This window comes from Podarcis erhardii, assembly GCF_964252035.2.
Source record: "Podarcis erhardii genome assembly, chromosome: 1".
Lineage (NCBI taxonomy): Eukaryota > Metazoa > Chordata > Lepidosauria > Squamata > Lacertidae > Podarcis > Podarcis erhardii.
The window spans coordinates 27956435-27974134 of NC_138497.1; the positions used below are offsets into that span (position 1 = coordinate 27956435).

General features: G+C 44.6%; 1 protein-coding gene across 1 annotated transcript in view; it reads left to right on the forward strand.

Moving 5' to 3' along the window:
- Positions 1 to 2704: 2704 nt before the first annotated feature.
- STON2 (stonin 2) overlaps positions 2705 to 17700 on the forward strand; it is a 68782-nt gene continuing 53786 nt past the window's right edge. The window contains exons 1-3 of the mRNA XM_081859611.1: positions 2705 to 2907; positions 15274 to 15477; positions 16934 to 17197. Of these exons, the coding sequence (XP_081715737.1) occupies positions 15390 to 15477; positions 16934 to 17197 (352 nt within the window). The 5' untranslated portion in view covers positions 2705 to 2907; positions 15274 to 15389. The remainder of the gene's footprint in view (positions 2908 to 15273; positions 15478 to 16933; positions 17198 to 17700) is intronic.

Genomic DNA, 17700 nt, shown 5'->3' on the forward strand with positions numbered 1-17700 from the left:
CTTGGATCCAACAGAGGAGGTGGAGCCCACCTCAATGCTTGAGAATGCTGCTGTCAAAAGGCCCTGGTTGAAGCCAAAGAACTCATCTCTGCTTTTCAGGCTGAGGGAGCCGGCGTTTGTCCACAGACAGCTTTACCAGGTCATGTGGCCAGCATGACTAAACCACTTCTGGTGCAACAGAACACTACGACGAAAGTCAGAGCGCATGGAAATGCCGTTTACCTTCCCGCTGCAGCCGTATCTATTTATCTACACACACTGGTATGCTTTCAAACTTCTAGGTTGACAGGTCCTGGGACAGAAAAATGGGAGCTCACCCCGTCATGCAGATTCGAACTGCCAACCTTCCAATCAGCAAGCCCAAGAAGCTCAGTGGTTTAGACCAGAGCACTATCCATGTCCCACACCTTTTACCCACTGGCAAAACAGGAGACTTCCTAATCTTATGGGCTACTGTGTAATCATATGTGGTCAAAGGATAAAAATGTGCAATTTACTGTGTACCTCTTACTGTATGGTGTGGTATCATGTAATTTTTTAAAAAATGCTGCACAATAAGGAGGTGGAAATTCTGAGAATAAATTGCCCGCATTTTCACATTACTGTATTTCGTTTTCACAGCAACACCAGCTGCTTGTAATGAACAGAAGGGAATCTTACAAGATGTTGGCATTGCTGAAATAGAAATAAAAAATCATTCTCTTTTCTCCTAGAATGCTGATTTAAAGGGCAAGAAAGTGCTTGAATGGTTGAGCTCATAGGCAATGTTGAATTATTCTAGTCTCTGAGCAAATAACATTGTGCATGGTAGAGAATACTCGATCTTGTGGTGACCAAGAAAAGTCAGTAAGTCTGTGTGCATTATGTGGGTTGGCATATAAAGCGGAATATTGATTACTAGCTATAATGGGAACATTTCTGATGAAGGAGGAATACTAAATGCTTAATAGAGTGGGGGCAAAATCCTTGCTCACACATGACAACCTAAACAGTTGAAACTACAGCCTTGACTTCAGTAACTGGATTCCAAACTTCTTACTGTAAGATGAGCTGTGGATTGTACAGGACATTTTTTCCTTGGTTTTCAACTGCCTTCCACCTCTAAGGTCAACTGCAGGGATAATGATTTCTTTACGAATCCTATTCTGGCATAGCTAAATGAGGGTGTATACCAGGTCTGCCCCAATGTATTTTGTCATGTGTGATGCAACTCCAATTAACATCTTGTTCTAAGTTAAAATAGAAACTGAAAGTGATTTAAAAAATGTATGTGGACCACTTCACACTTGACACTTCTCCTGTGTGGAACAACACAAGAAGGAAAAAGAATGTGTGGTGCCATCATTACCCCATTATGATATTGATATTGAACTTCATGAGTTGTTGTTAGCACTTTATACAGCAGCTGGCACCTTGTATTTGTGTTATCATCTATGTTTCATATTCCACCAAAGCACTTTATTGTACTGTATGTGGTGCTCTTAACACAACTTAAACCAGCCTTGTTAGATCTTAGTAGTACCGTACTGTCTTTGTACTAGAAGGGCAGAGAGGCCACTGAGAATTGAAGAATATTTTTTATACTCTCCTCCTTGTAATATGCTGTATGGATTATATTACGGGGGTTGTGGGTGGGGTTGTTTTTAGGATCTTAATTGTGGTTGTATATACTGTAACCTGCCATGGGACCTTCTGGTGGAGGGAGAGTAAGAAATACAATAAATAACTGTAGGAAACACTGTTGTTGCCAGAAAATTGTGTGAACATTTGTTTTTCCCTGTATCCAGATGTTTGGAAGTCATTGCAGTTCTTAACAAACGTTTTCAGTGCGAAATTGGCATTCATGTAGCTGTTACATACAATCATGTGCATGCTATGTCATAATCAGTTTTACTTCTTTGTCCATTTATTCATTCGACAAAAAGTATAACCCACTTTTCAACAGCTGTTCTCAAATGCTGATTACCACTGACGAAACGACAAGAATCAGAAACACTCCAGAAATTAGAATACAGCATCAATCATGGACAGGGTCAGTCGAATTCAAACAAAGCTGACATTAAAACATCTTAGCTGTAACGATGCTTGCCTTAAGAGAAACACTCTTATCCTTGAATGAGTCGCACCAAACTTCGTTTAAAAAATTGTTCTGGGAGGGTGAAAACGGGCTTTTCATATGGTCTTCCGTTCTGCTGGCTGGTTTCCTTGTACAGCGCTGTTTGCTGTTAGCTTTTTTGTGGCAGAGGGCAATTGATTTGCTTGGCTGGTGTGCTTCGGTGTGACACCTCCAGCATGCGGTCGGGCATCTAACGAAGGTTTCTTATTATTTCGTTCTATTTAATAATAACATCTTCGGAACACATATCTCTATTTCTAATCCCATTGGGTTTTTTATGTCACTCTGTGAAATGTTATGTGCATTTATAATATACCACCGATGACGACGCCGGGGGAGGAGTGCGCGCGATTGTTTTGCATTTTACAGTTAATGCCTTCGATGAGAATGAAAATAGACGGTCAACCCTTCGACATCTCCGAGGCTGCACTGGGCGGGTCGAGTGAGCGAGGAAACACCCTGGGACAGCCTTGCCACACCCTCCTTCCCCGCCAGCCAATCCCGATCCTCTTTCGCTCTCCCCGGCTTCGGATCCTGCCCAATGGAGGCTCTCCCCTGCGCGGGTTCCTTCCCTCGAAGGGAAGGGAGGAGAGCGCCAGGAGTGCAGCCCTCTCGCTCCGAGAGGGGATGGCAGAGCTTGGCTTCCTCCGCTTGGATCGCCTGCCGCTGAACTTTCCTGCCGGGATTTAAATTTCCCCCATCTCCCCACCACAGCCTTTCTCCCTTTCAGCACACACACCTTTTTGCTGGAGGGAGAGAGAGAGAGAGAAAGACTGCGTGGCGCTTCCAAGGTAACCCGATCTGCACACCACGTTTGTATTTTCTGATCTTCTCCCGCAAACCAAACGAGGCAGGTGGAGGGCAGGGTCAGGCCAAGGAGGCAGCGACGGCCGCAGATATTGCCGGTGTGATCGCAGCCTCGCCGTGGGAACATGTGCGCGTCGCCGCGTCCAGATCTCCGCCCGGGTTTCGCCTGGGCTCCGCGGAGCACTTTCAGCCTGCGAAACTGCACCGGCTGCTTGGCGGGGACCTGAGAGCACCACGCTTGGAGCGTGCAAATCCCTCGCAGCCAAACAAAGAAGACCGAGATACTTCGCCTGCCTCGAAAGTAGCTCGGCGAACGCCGCTGGGTAGGGCGCGGTGGAGGTGAAGGAAGGAACACTGCGTTTATAGAGGGTGGTTTTTTACGCTTGGCTTTTTTTTACCCCCCTTTTGTAAATCATTTGCTAGAAATCGGCACCGGGGAAGACCCGGTAGTCAGGGAGATCCGTGATCGCCCACGATCGGCGGTGGGAATTGCTCTTTGTATTATATAGCCTGTGACACAAGGACGCTGTTGGGTTTGTCTGTCTGTTGCTTTTAAACTCTCCTAGGGGACGGCTCTCAGTTTGGAGATCGGGTGCTTTTGGAGGGGTGATCTTCCTCCCTGTCCCCTCACCCAAATGTTCCCACTTTAGCTGTGCTCTGTTGCTCGCGATTGATGGTGCCCCATTCAAGCACTCTCCTCTCTCTTCAGTCTGTACTCGAATCTGCTCGAGCACCTGCTTAAAGGGAAAGCGGTTATTTCTCTCGTTGGTCCTAGCAACCCTTTAGTGTCTCTTGTCTCTTTCCGGAATGCATTATCTTCCCAGACATTAGCACCCGCAGGGCTTCAGAAAAATGCAAGTCGATAATGTGTTGGGAGTTCCTCCCCTTCTCTTCTCAATGCATCCATTATTGACTTCTAGCCTTTCACATACCAGAGTTTTTAGGTGGTGTTCCTGGAGTTTAGCGAAAAAGAAAAGGCAGTTATATAATGCAAGAAATTGCCTTGGTTCTGTTTCGTGCTAGGAATCAGAAATATCCCATTTAGGCAAACTAAGAAGGTAGAGATGGGATTGTATGTGTGTGGTAAAACTGTTGTTGTCTGGATTGAAGTTGAGGAGCCATTAAGAAGAACAGGCAGATCTTACCTTTGGAGCACAATCCATCAATAGGTCATCAGGCTTTTGTACACGTCTTGTTCATGAGTTTTGCCCAAGAGAATTTCCAGGGAGCTGTGAGCCTCATGTCAGTTGGAAAGTGGGGTGCCGTGTGGATTTTCCATCTCTGGTACCAGAATGTCTTGCAAGGGCCAGCCCTGTGGCTAGAAGGTTCTCACAGTAATGTGAATAGCATTTCTCACATTAACTTCTGAACTAAATTAAACAGGTGCATTCATCACTTTCCAAAGATGAATTAAAGCCTGGTATGGAAAAAGTAACAGATAAGTAAGTGGCTTTCTGAGAGAAAAACGCTCAAACTCCTGCTGTGAGAAGAATAGGGGGTCTCCCAATGGCTCTCTTCACCCTTACTTAATTACAGTTCCCATGATTCTTTGGTAGAAGCCATGTCTGTTTGGTGCTGCTTTCATTTACAGTGCAGATGAAGCCTTAGACTATGAACTTACAGTAATGGTCTAGGGACAGGAGTGTTTTTTAGATGATGGTGCATTTAGATTTGAATACTTCACTTCAAAATGTGGTAAGCTAGTCCTGAAAAACGTGGGAGCCTCTCTTGCTCATTCTTCTGAGTAAGATCTTGGACTTCTGCCCCAAAGCACGACCTTGACAGCACTTGTGATAGCTCAGTATTAAGCCTCCATCTGGGAGCAAACATTGGTTCAAGGCCATGCTTTAAATGTACGAATGTAAAAAGAGCCATCCTGGGCCAGACAAAAACTCCAGAATCCAGTCCCTCAAAGCTCCTCTGCAGTAACTTGGGGTCTTGACGATCCACAAGGGCCAGCCAGATGTCTCTGGAAAGTCCACAACCAGAGCTGGAAGGCAACAGCTCCCTCTACCAGTGCCTTTGAACAACTGGTATTCAGCTCCTTGTTCTTTCAATATGGAGTCTCCATATAGCCATCACTTTGTTTGTTTGTTTGTTTGTTTATTATATTTTTATCCTGCTTTTCAGCTAATTATTGTTCCCACCCCCAAGAGGCTGAAATGAATTAAAAATAAACAATACAAGCACTGCCATCAAGTCTGAAGGTTCTGTAATTGGACCTGGCCCTATTGTTTTGGCAGTTAAGGCAGGAGCCATGGCAAGGTGTTGGTAGGAGTAAGCTGTGCATGCTGTGCTGCCCTCTGGTCTAGGGAATTATGTCACCCCATTACCGGTGCTGAAATAAGATTTAACTGCCTGTCAGGTCAGCTTCTATGTGTGAAGTTGGGGTTGAGGTGCGGGTGGCACCATGTCATCCTTCACCTGAGGCAGCAAAGGATTTTGAGTAAGCCCAGGTCCTACTGATGGTAGCTCAAGACTCCTAGACGTATGGGGAATATGCATCTCTCTGGTTCTTCAGGACCTGCCTAAGCAAAGTTGGAATGTCCACTCCCCTTCTGGAATTAGTCCCGTGGAAAATAATAGGTTGGCATCCATCTGTCTCAGGAGACAATGGAGGAGTGCCCATTGTGGGTGAAGTCAACCTGTTGGAAGGTTACAGGGCCTCCTGTGGCTGTAGAGGCCGATATGGGAGAGCCATGTTTTGTTGCAGCTGGGGCAGGTGTAGGTGTCTGGTTGTGCTTCCCTCTGTGCTCCTCCCAGCAGTCATTCCTCCTCTGGTCATTGCTATATGACCTGACTGCCTCTAGGCAGGGATTCCCGTATGGCGGGGTTGATGTTACCAGCCTTCATGGCACATTTGGAGAAATATTTGTAACAGGTCTGGTTAAATAAGGAAAATAAAATTACTGCATATCTTGCTTGCATCATAGGTCTGTCCTGTTAACCTCTGAGTATCAGTCGGCCATCTATCCCTGGCAGTGGCGGTTTTAGGGAAGCGCAGGAAAGAGGGGTCTCCTCCAAATTGCTGACAGCTCCTTCTGTCAGGGTCTGCAGTTCACACAGGAGAGCAGCTCTTCAGGCAAAAATGTTTTCAGTAGGGTAGGAGAAGGCTGCTCTTCAGGAGGCATCGCTTTAGCATTCTCAAGGGAAGGAAAACAACTTCACAGCCCTGCCTCTTAGCTGTCTTCACCAGCCCTCTCACAGCTGCCCACTTCTCCATCAAAAGGGAGCAGGCTGGGCTTACCCTCTGTTATTGCTAGACAAAACATAGACTCTCCACGCAACATTCCCCCACCCACCCCAGATGGCATAATTTTTGGGCCAATAGGTGCTTTGCATATATGTAAACTTAAAAAAAATCACTTTCAGAAAGGATCCCTTGGCCACAAAATAGTACTTTGAAGGATACATGTGGGGACTTGGTTAGTTCTGTAAGCGCATCACCTTCAGTTGTGCAAGATTCGTATATATCTTCCGTCAGTGTAGTGGTTCTGTTGCAAAGAACCTCAAAATAGCAATATTGTGTCACTTTCAGAAATTCAGCTCTTCGTCCTACTGGAACAGCTTGGGGATTTAAACCAACTTGTTAATGACTGGGTAGGGATCTTATACTGCACCTCAAGAGTGCAAAAAAACCCCTGACAAATGGGGTTTTGCAGCTTTCTTTTCTCAACCTGTTGTTGTTCAATGTTACAAACAACTTGGATGAAAGAATTGAGGGGGTGCTCATCAGATTTGCAGGTGACACCAAACTGGGAGGGGTAGCTAATGCCACAGAAGACAGAATTGGAATTCAAGATGACCTTAACAGATTGGAGAACTGAGCCCAAACTAACAAAATGAATTTAAGTAGGGACAAAGGTTCTGCACTTAGGCAGGAAGAACCAGATGCACAAATATAAGTTGAGACACCTGGATTGCCAGTCGTACATGTGAAAAGGTTCTAGGTGTCTTAGTAGAGCACAAACTGAACATGAGTCAACAGTGTGATGCATCAGCACAAAAAGTTAATGCTATTCTAGACTGCAACAACAGAAGATTTGTGTCCAGATCAAATGAAGTCATAGTACCATTATATTCTGCTTTGGTCAGACCACACCTGGAACACTATGTCCAGTTCTGGGTGTCACAATTTAAGAAGGATATTTTTTTTAAAAATAATATTTATTGAAGTTTACACAACCATAAGAAAAAACAACATACACATACACAGACAAAGAAAAACAAACATAAACACAATAAACGAATATAATTTCAGTCCTTATTTTCTTAAACCTAATTTCATCGACCTCCTCATACCTCCCCCTTCTGCATTCTAATTTCATTATCTAATCAGCAAATCCATTCCCTTATTTCCCATAGCTTTTAACAATTCTGTTCGTTTTCTCTAATCAAACCTCTGTAAACCACGTAATTTTTAAACCCATGTCAATTCTAGCTTTCGTTAATTTTATAATATTTATTAAGATAGTCTTTAAATTTCTTCCAGTCTTCTTCCACTGTCTCTTTCTCCTGGTCTCGGATTCTCCCGGTCATCTCTGCCAGTCCCATGTAAATTTAAGAAGGATATTGACAAGCTGGAACGTGTGCAGAGGAGGGCAACCAAGATGATCAAGGACACCAAGCCTTGTGAGGAACAGTTGAGGGAGTTGGGTATGCTTAGACTGGAGAAGTGGCTGAGAGGAGATATTTAAAGGGCTGTCACATGGAAGATGGAGCAAGCTTGTTTTCTCCCTCTCTGGAGGGTAGGACCCAAACCAATGGATTTAAGTTACAAGAAAGGAGAAACTGACAAAACATCAGGAAGAACTTTCTGACACTATGAGCTGTTTGACAGTGGAACAGACTCACTTGGGAGGTTGTAGACTCTCCTTCCTTGGAGGTTTTTAAGCAGAGGTTGAATGGCCATCTGTCATGGATGCTTTAGCTGAGATTCTTGCATTGCAGATGTTTGGGTTAGATGACCTTTGATGTCCCTTCCAACTCTACAATTCTGTAATTCTAAGAGTAGGTACGGTCATCTGTTGCCACCTGAGAGCTTTGACTTGCTGCATATATATATATATTGTTGTTCCCCATTTTTACCCAGCAAAGAGAGAATTTTAGATCAAGGACTGTGAGAAATGAATTGGTTATGTAACAGTGAACTAGTCCCCCCCCCCCTCCTCCTTGACAGACTGTCTAGTACAAAGGCTCCCACCCACCTGCCACAGGTGAGGTTTTCTCCCTGGCTGCAGAAGACTTTGAGAAATGCAGTTTTGCACATACATATTTTATAACCACCAAATTTACAGAGGCTTCCTTCCATTTGCTTTGTCAAAATGTTCCGTGTGGGAAGCATCGCATTCTTTCGTGTTTACTACTCAAACTGACTTTTTCTGCTTGCAGTCTTTTCTGCTCAGTCCTAGTGTGAAGATACAATTTGCATGAATTGTAAATGAAATAAGAAAATGCCCACAAGCACTGCCAGGGAAGATCAGGGAGAGGGAGACTGAGACCGACCATTAGTGGGGAAGGATATGCCTCTAAAATAACCACACCTAACATTTTCTATGCATTTTTAATCCATCGTGTCCAGTATCCCTCCAGGCTTACTAATTGTTGCAAATTAATAACACCAGTGCAGGAATGTATATCAGTATCTGGAGATATCACTGTGTAGCACTCGATGTTGCGGTATCAGACTGAGTGCCAGTGACTGGTCAGGTTGGGCAGTGGCCAAGGGCCCCAGAGACTGAGAAGGACCTCTCACCAGTCCATCCCAACGGGCCCTAGGACGACCATCTTAGCAGTAGGTTAGCAGTCATTTTTGAATGGGAGTGAAGCTTCCATCCACAATGGCTTCCCACTACAGTGGTGCCTCGCAAGACGAAATTAATCCGTTCCGCGAGTCTCTTCGTCTAGCGGTTTTTTCGTCTTGCGAAGCAAGCCCATTGACGGCTTAGCGGATTAGCACTATTAGCGGCTTTTAGCGGCTTAGCGGATAAGCAGATAAGCAGCTTAGCGGCTTAGAAAAGGGGGGGAGGGGAAAAAACCCGCAGGAACTCGCAAGACATTTTCGTCTTGCGAAGCAAGCCCATAGGAAATTCGTTTTGCAAAGCACCTCCAAAACGGAAAACCCTTTCGTCTAGTGGGTTTTCCGTCTTGCGAGGCATTTGTCTTGCGGGGGACCACTGTATCTTAATTTACTTCCACCCTTGGACCTATAAATGTATAAAATCTAGAAATTTTGCCAGTGCTATTTTTCTAGAAAAAGAGGTGCCATGAACACCTCCCTTGTTTTCTTAGAACAGTAATGGCATCCACCTGAGAGATGATGGAATTGAGTTCTGGCAAGTTCCGGCTGAAAGAAAGGCCTGGTTTTCATGGATATATAGGCCAGCATTGCTGCCCACTACCAAAGTCCCTTCAGGAGATCTGGCAGGGAGTGGTGTTGCTGCTCTTGCAACAACAGGAGAAAAATACTGTGTGACCTGTGATGGGGGGTAGTATTGATGAAGTATTGCTTCAAGCCTTCTAACGAGCTTCAGGAATGAGGAATATCACAGTCCAGTGTGTTATCTCGCTGAGCAGGGCAGTAGGAAAGAGAACAGAGTTTTTTCCCAAAGCAGAGTTGGATCTGCCAAGTGTGTAAGTGAAATAGGAATATATCTCAGTTCTTATTTCATGTGGTAGAGTGGCCTATTCCTGTATTCCACCATGTGCATAACCTATGTGCCCTGGCCCTGTTTGCATAGCTGTCAACTTTTCCCTTTTCTTGCGAGGAATCCTATTTGGAATAAGGGAATTTCCCTTAAAAAACGGGAAACATTGACAGCTATGCCTGTTTGATCTTGCCCTTGGTTTAGAGTAGCCATCCCCAGCTTGTTGCCCTCCATCAGCCCTGGCCGGGGATAATGGGAGTTTTAGTCCAATGATATCTGCAGGTTTGGGAAGGCTGGTTTAGAGCATTTTAACAAGCAAGGTTTATACGTGGGTCTACAATCCTCTCCATGCCATTGATATATGCCATACAGCAGTAATCCTATTTGAGCTTTGACGAACCAGCTGTGCATTTGCTACGAAAACTGTCTTTTAATTTTCAGTGCCATTATGTAATGGGAAGATGTGCTGTAATACAGCATCAATGTTAAAACACCGAGACTCAATAAGTAATGTTTCAAGCTGATTATTTCCATAACTGGATTTTCTTTTTAATGGTCAAAGCAATAGTTTCCTGCCATGTCTCTAATGGGGCATTTTCACAGGAGAAAACTGCTTGCTGTGAAGTAATACGTTTTGATTCTTATTGTGCTACAGTACCTGGTTAAATCTCAACAGAGCCATAATTCCAAACACAGTGGGGTTGAATTCTCAGCAGATCCACATCAGTTAGTGCTGTAAGTTGTCACTTTATGTTGGCGGTCAAACAATGCAATGGAAACAGCTGAGACTCCTATGGCACCTTGAAGACCCATAAATATAGGGGGGCATAAGCTTTTGTGGCCAAAAAAGATTGTTTCAGCTTCCTGCTCTTCAAAGAGGCACCAGATGCCAAAAGTCTTATGCTGACAGGGCCACCACACCTGTAGGACATCATGTACACCCACCAAATCTCAGGTCAGTGCAGCATTTCAGATTTGGGCATGCACAGTCCCAAGCCATTTGAGGCTTTGCAGGAAAGTAGTAGCACCTTTAAGAGCCCAGAAATGAGCAAGACAAGATAGGGTGAGATTACACTCTGATTGCCCAGTAGCAGACCCTTTTCATTTCATTTCATTTCATTTTTAATTTGTATACCTTCTTTCTATATTGCTGTAAAACATGGCAGCTTACAAGCTGAAGAAACAACAAAATAGACAGGAGAGATCAAGAGTTTGGCAATGATATTGTGGACCATTTGTTATACTTTTCCAGTTCTGTAGAGCACAATGGCTGTGGCCAAATCCCTTTTTCCAGGAAAGGGTGCAACAGCCAAAGCTGGTAAAAGGCACTGATACTCAACCATGTAGGTGTGCCAGATCAACAAGCGCTAACAACCTGTGAGATTTAAGGGGGAGTGTGACACCTAACCCTGGATCAGATGATTTGCTGAACCAACAGCATTTGCATCTTAAATGAATTAAATTTCATTTAAGTGCACATCTAGTCCAATATCAAACATTAGTTTAGGATTTCTAGGCTTCTTAGAATCTGATGAAAGCAAGAGGTAGGACCAGGTGTCAGCTGCGTGCTGGCTCCTCACCCCAAATCTCTCCTGATAATTGCAGCAAAAAGTTTCATGTTGCTACTTCACTTGCTTTGTCCGATGGGTTGCTGTCTTTTCCACGTTATAAAATATTTGTTATTTCGGAATCTGACAGACTTGCGGGCAGGGCTTTGCTTGAGGGAGGACTTGAGACTAAGACAGTACAGTGAAGTGGGTACAGAAATGTGCTCTTATCTCTTTACCTCTTCCTGCCACCACTATGCATTTTTTTAATTGCCTCTCTGAATTCCAGGTAGGGCTGCAGGGGAGGGAATCCCGTCTGAACCCTGGAGAGCGGCTGCGAGTCAGTGTAGGCAACACTGAGCTAGGTGGAGCAATGATCTGACTCAATATAGTGTAACTTCCTATGTTCCTATTACTCTTGGGAGTTGAAATGAAGGGCCAGTTTAGCAAAGAATCTGAAAATGTGCATCACTCAATGACCAAAATATCAAGCACATGTGAAATGGCGATAAACTGAATTGACAGCCTGCTGACCTTGAAGTTTATCTAAAATTTGCTGCATGTAGGGCCTCCAGCAAATGATTACTCCAGAGTGGTAAAATAATATTATTTTCACCACTATTGAGGGCAGAGACAGCTCCAGGTTTGAGGGGGCAAAGAGCCCACAAGTATTGGCCCCTTGGGGGTAGGGGCAGGAGCACTTCTCATTTCCCACAATGCCCCTGATGTAGCACCACTGTGCAGCATATCAGGAAAATAAATGGCAGCTTCCAAACCCAGGGTAAATATCAGTGGTTGACGTTACTGAGATGCTGGGACTTTGACAGCTGCCTGACGACAAGAGCAGCTTGTAGATTGTTGTGGGAGAGAGCACAATTTGAACTGTCTGCCTTGGGCACCTAAATGACTTGGGTCTGTCTGTGAAGGAGTGATGGTTTAGGACACCCCTTGGACAAAAGCCCTCTCCTGCTGGGGTGTGGGCCATCAGCAGGATGCATGAACCATGCTGACTTCTGACCCCGGCCTTGATAGCATTGCAGTGGCTTGCCTGCTAGTCTCTTGAGTTAGATCCCAGGGTTTGGAAAAAGAGGGAAAGTTATGCCCCTGTGCTGTGCTGGGACTCTGGCATCCAAACCCTCAGAGCTACTGTATGGGCGTTCAGTGACTCATAGGGTCATTAGGGTCTTGCTCATATATTATGAGTCGCTTCTGTGGTTGGATACTCCTCCATTAAGACTATTTTGGGCACAAAGAGCTGTTTTCATTTTGCAGTTGAAATACCCAACCCTTCTTTCAGGCATGGCCTAACATGAAGATGAATAGTGGCACTCAGTCACACCTGTTGCTCACTTCAGCCCAAAAGCAAGGAGGAATACTGTCAGAATTCAGCCATTAAAAGACCAGCTTGCCTAACTGCGCAGCAGAGTTTTGTTTTCCATGTTTAAACTCTCAGTCTTGGTGAATTTTCATTTGGTTGTGGGAGGGGATATATTTGGCATGGTGTTTTTTTTTTTATGGAAGTGGAAAGGGAGTGGTGACAGGTAAACAGGGTCACAGTGAGGAGAAACAAATCTGCCTCCGCAATGGGCCTGCTTCATCCTCTCTCCTCTCACAGGTTTTTCTTGGACACTGAAAGAAAAGAGAGCATTCTCCTCAGCTCCCTGAGCTTGTGAAACTCTTGATAAAGCCTTTTGCCTGTTCACATCCTGCTCTCTTCAGATTTCATTCAGGACTTTCTCAGCTAGGCTGCTTTGGGAGAGGGCAATGCTCTGTTAAAAAATTACTCACATTACAGATGTTTCAGCAAGCCAAAAGAACGGTTCAATTGGTCAGGTGGGAAAAACAGCAAAATATTGAGGTCAGTCTATCCCTCCCTCTCTCAGGGGCAAACCCAAAAAGAGCACACACTGCCTGTGACCTTAAATGTCTTGAAAAGAGTTTTCTGTAACTAGCCTGCCTGTTTAAACAGCAAGTGTGAGCCATGGCTTCAAAAACGGCTTCTGGGGCTGAGCTCTGATTAACTCTTGACTCAAATTAAGTCCACCTCCTCCCACCCCCACATTATCCATCCTTATCCAGCTTCCTTGTCCCTGGCAGGGAAACAAGCTGGCAAGTTTTCTTCACAGTTGTGAAGTTTTCAGTAAATCACTCTTCACTCTCTTTTCCCATCAGAACGCTACACTGCCTTAAAGTATTGAGTACACACACAAAAAGTTCTCGGTAGAAATAGAGAGATTATTAAAAGTAGGGGCCAGGAGATCTGAGCCTCCTGAAAAACTGGGCTTGGGTTCCCTAGGAAACCTAACACTGCCCCTTTCCCTGTGACATGTTAGTTACCAGATTATTTTAAGAAGTGATACTGCAGAGTTATGGTATTTATTTTATGTAGTTCAGAGAACAATTACCTACCTCTCCAAGGAACATACAGCAATTCATTGGTTTAATGCTGACCCCATTTGCTGGTTGGTTTTGCAAAACTCTTCGAGTTCTTTCTTCTCTGCACTTTTAAACTCTTTAACACTCGATAGCTGGGCAGCATACACAAACAGGACTGTGGTTTCAAATTCAGTTTATCAGTGGAAACCTCTGGTTACAAAGGGGGCTTCCTGCTTAAATTGTGCTATAAAAAACATGCATTTGGTATTGGAATCTGGTTATGGAGGTTGTTAGGAAGGAGCTGGGATTGCTCTTGTAGCAAGAAACCTAGATCCCATATTTGGTATTGTGGGACGCGGGTGGGACTGGGATGCGGGTGGTGATGTGGGTTAAACCACAGAGTCTAGGACTTGCCGATCAGAAGGTTGGCGGTTCGAATCCCTGTGACGGGGTGAGCTCCCGTTGCTCGGTCCCTGCTCCTGCCAACCTAGCAGTTCGAAAGCATGTCAAAGTGCAAGTAGATAAATAGGTACCGCTCCGGCGGGAAGGTAAACGGTGTTTCCGTGCGCTGCTCTGGTTCGCCAGAAGTGGCTTAGTCATGCTGGCCACATGACCCGGAAGCTGTACACCGGTTCCCTTGGCCAATAAAGCAAGATGTGCGCCACAACCCCAGAGTTGGCCATGACTGGACCTAATGGTCAGGGGTCCCTTTGCCTTTATCTTTACTTTCCATAAGGATGCTACTTGAAGATGATTTGTTGTTCCATAAGGGTCTTCTTTGAAGACCAGCTTTAACTCCATGTAGTTATTGGAACTGGAATTTCAAGATCTAGATTTTTCCAAGTGGAAACTCACCTTCAGCAAAATAAATAGAGGTAAACATTGCCTTTTGAACACAATGATACTCGGAGCAAATAGAGAGGAAAGATTGTGGTATAATCCAACTATTTTAATCTTCACTTAAATCTCTTTAGTCTAGGACAATATTCCCCAGCTTGGTGCCCTCCAGATGCTATAGACTCCAACTCCCATCATCCTCAGGCAGCATTGCCAGTGGTCAGGACTGATGGGAGTTGCAACCCCAAAAACATTTGGAGAGCACTATATTTGGGGAAACTTTTGAATTTATTTAGTAGCCTTAATCTCCCTCAGTTTAAATGTTACCTGGTCAAAAGAGCCAAAGTTCCAATTCCAGAAAAATTCCATACACAAATTCCATATGCAAGCAACAGTAGACCTCCTTCAGAATCGCACAGGGCCAGCCCAATCCATTTTGCCATTTGAAACAAGATGAGTAATAGTTGGTTTTTATCCCTGCCCAGCCAAAACATCTCTAGGAATTTCACAAGAAGTTACTGAATCTCCAATAAGATTGGCATAACATCTTTATTTCAAGGAAGTTACTTTGGAATAAAACATGCCCAAACCAGCCAGTTGTGTTTTATTCTGCAAAGGCTGCAGACTCGGGGAATGAATGAAATAATAGAAAAGTGCTTAAGCAAGCATACCCCAGTATCCTTCCCTGTCCCTCAGAAATGTCCGCTTCCTTTTTAAAAAAGGAAAGCTAAGCTTATACCCAACCCCCAAATCCTACCCCTTCTACCCATTTGTTAGAAGCTCACAAGCTTGAAATTTGCTCTCTCCTGCTGTAGTTCAATAGCATTTTCCTGTATGTTTTCCACAGCAAATGGTATTCAGAGACACTAATCTTTACTAGTAGCCATTTATACCCTTGTAAAATCAAATTGTGGATTTCTAATCTTTCCCCCCCTCCTTACAGCTGCTGTGTCAGGAATGAAATGATTTTTTAAAAAATGACAACTTTGCAACAAAGAGGGCTGTCTGCTGTCTACTGTCTGCCAGTGATGTGAAGATGAGTAGCGACTTGCAGCGAGCATGACATCACTAGCCAACGTAATTGCTTCCCAGCAATCAGAGTGGGTCTCCTTCAACGATGGGCTGCTGCTACCGGTTGCCTCCCAGGGTAGGCAAATTCCTTCCCTCTGATGAAATAGGCTGTTGCTGTATCTTGATATAAATAAGTTAGTCAAAGGAAACAAGGCAACTCTTTTACTCCAATCCAAAGTCCTCTGTGGGTTGTACTTAAACATAAGCGGTTTTTGTTTTTTGTTTTTAACAAGTGCAGCCTCTTCTCCATTCATTAAGGATAGGCACAAACTGATGGGTCTTCCTCCCATGGGGTTTTGTGTTTTCCCAGTTGCATGTCACACACAGGCCTACTAAAATGGAGGAGCTCCTTGCATGAATAGGAATTGCTTGTGCTCAGGGGTGGACCATCCCATTTCACTGCCTGCGGTAAAACGGGGAGCTGTTCCACCACCCCGCCAAAGCCTCGCTTACTGAGGTCTCGCAGCAGCTTCCAATGAGATATTGTGAGAGCTCACAAAAGCACTGCAAGATCTTGCCAGAGTTCCATGAGATTTTACAAGATCTGGCTGGAAGTCACTGTTGCACAGCCCCACCAGCAAGAGTACCCTCCCCCCCCCAATGGGATTCTGCAACCCAAGGCAGCAGCTTCAGTCTACCTCATGGGCAGGCCAGCCCTGCTTCAGCAGTAGTTGTGACTTTTACTAGCATGAGTCTGTATAGTGCAAATCCAGTGTGAAGTAATGGATAGAGCAGGGATGAAGAGCCTGTGGTCCTTTAGACGTTGCTGGACTCCAGCTCCCATCAGCCCCAGCCAGTTTGGCTAATAGTCAAGGATGATGGGAGCTGTAGTCCAGCAACATCTGGAAGGCCACAGGTCTCCCAGCTCTGGGATAGAGTGTTTCGGACTCAGAACTAGGTTGAATTCCTTCTTCAACTCATAGGGAGAACTTGAGTTAAACATTCTTATCAGCCTATCCTACCTTAAAGCGTAGTTATGGAGTTAAAATGGGGTAACCCTAAGCTCCTTGGAAAGACAGTCTAGATGAAAGTAGCTAAAGGATTCGATTACATGTGGGTAGCTATGTTCAGTTTTTATATACCACCTCAATGTGTTAGAAGAAACTTGGGGGGGGGGAGCAGCCTTGTGCCGAGCTTCTCCTTCTCCTCTGTAACATCTAGTTCAGGGATGAGGACTCTGCAGCCCTCCAGATATTGCTGGTCTACAAGTCCCTCACTCCCAAGACCAACCAGCCCCAGAATGAGTAGTGGAAACTGCATTTAAGCTGTGTATTTGCCCACCCCACCTTCACATCGCTCAGTATAATGACACTGGGGCACAGTATAACATATACTATGCATTACAAAGTCTCTTTAATGGTGGAAAGGAGAATGACTCAACATGGGGTGCCGTGTTTCTTATAACAGGTAGTTTCACTCAGAAGCATAAAGCTGTAACATTGCCCTATACACATTGAACATTTACAAATGATGAAAAAGGATGTTTAAAAATTCCTTGTTACTTCTACATTATATTGTGATTCTTCTTGCAGGCCAAGCTGGAGAACCTCTTGAAAGGTTTCTGTCCTCCTCTGATACTTCTTCTGAAGGCATCCAAAACCTGGATGGAGAATTTCAGACACTTGCACATGCTGAGCTGGGAGATGGAATGGACAAAACTGCTGCAGACTCTGTGTCCGTATGTTTGCTTGAAAACCACCCGTCTCCAAAGCCTGATCTGTCTTCATCATTCAGCACATGGGTCCAGTTTGAAGATGCACCCTGGCCTAGCACTTCACCAGAGAATGCACATACAGGTTGGAATGTCACACTATACTGAAGTCTATTACAGTAATGCTTGCAAATTATTCCAGGTTCAGTCCCTGGCATTTTCAGGTAGGGCTGAGAGAGGCTCTTGTCCAAAACCCTCAAGAGCCACTTCTTGTGAATAACACCGAGCTGGAATGATCCTGTGATGGAGTAGCAACAGGCTGCATTGATGCAGCTTACATGTGCTTAGATCGTTGACCTCAAGAATAATACCCAACCTGACACAGTTTGGTGGCTTCTGTGATATTTTATTGAGGCTTCTACATACCAGAGCTCTTACGGCTTTGTTCTGCAGGGTAGTTAGTCCCTTGCTAAAATAATTAAGAAGCCATCCCCTAGGCCTTGACCCCACGCATTCCACAGATATTTTGGCTTGTTTATTGTCAACATCGCAAGTGAATCACATACACACACACCACATGCACAGGGTGTCTAAAAGACTATCTGCTATTCCATATAAACCTACCTACTCTTTAGCTGTTTCAGAGAC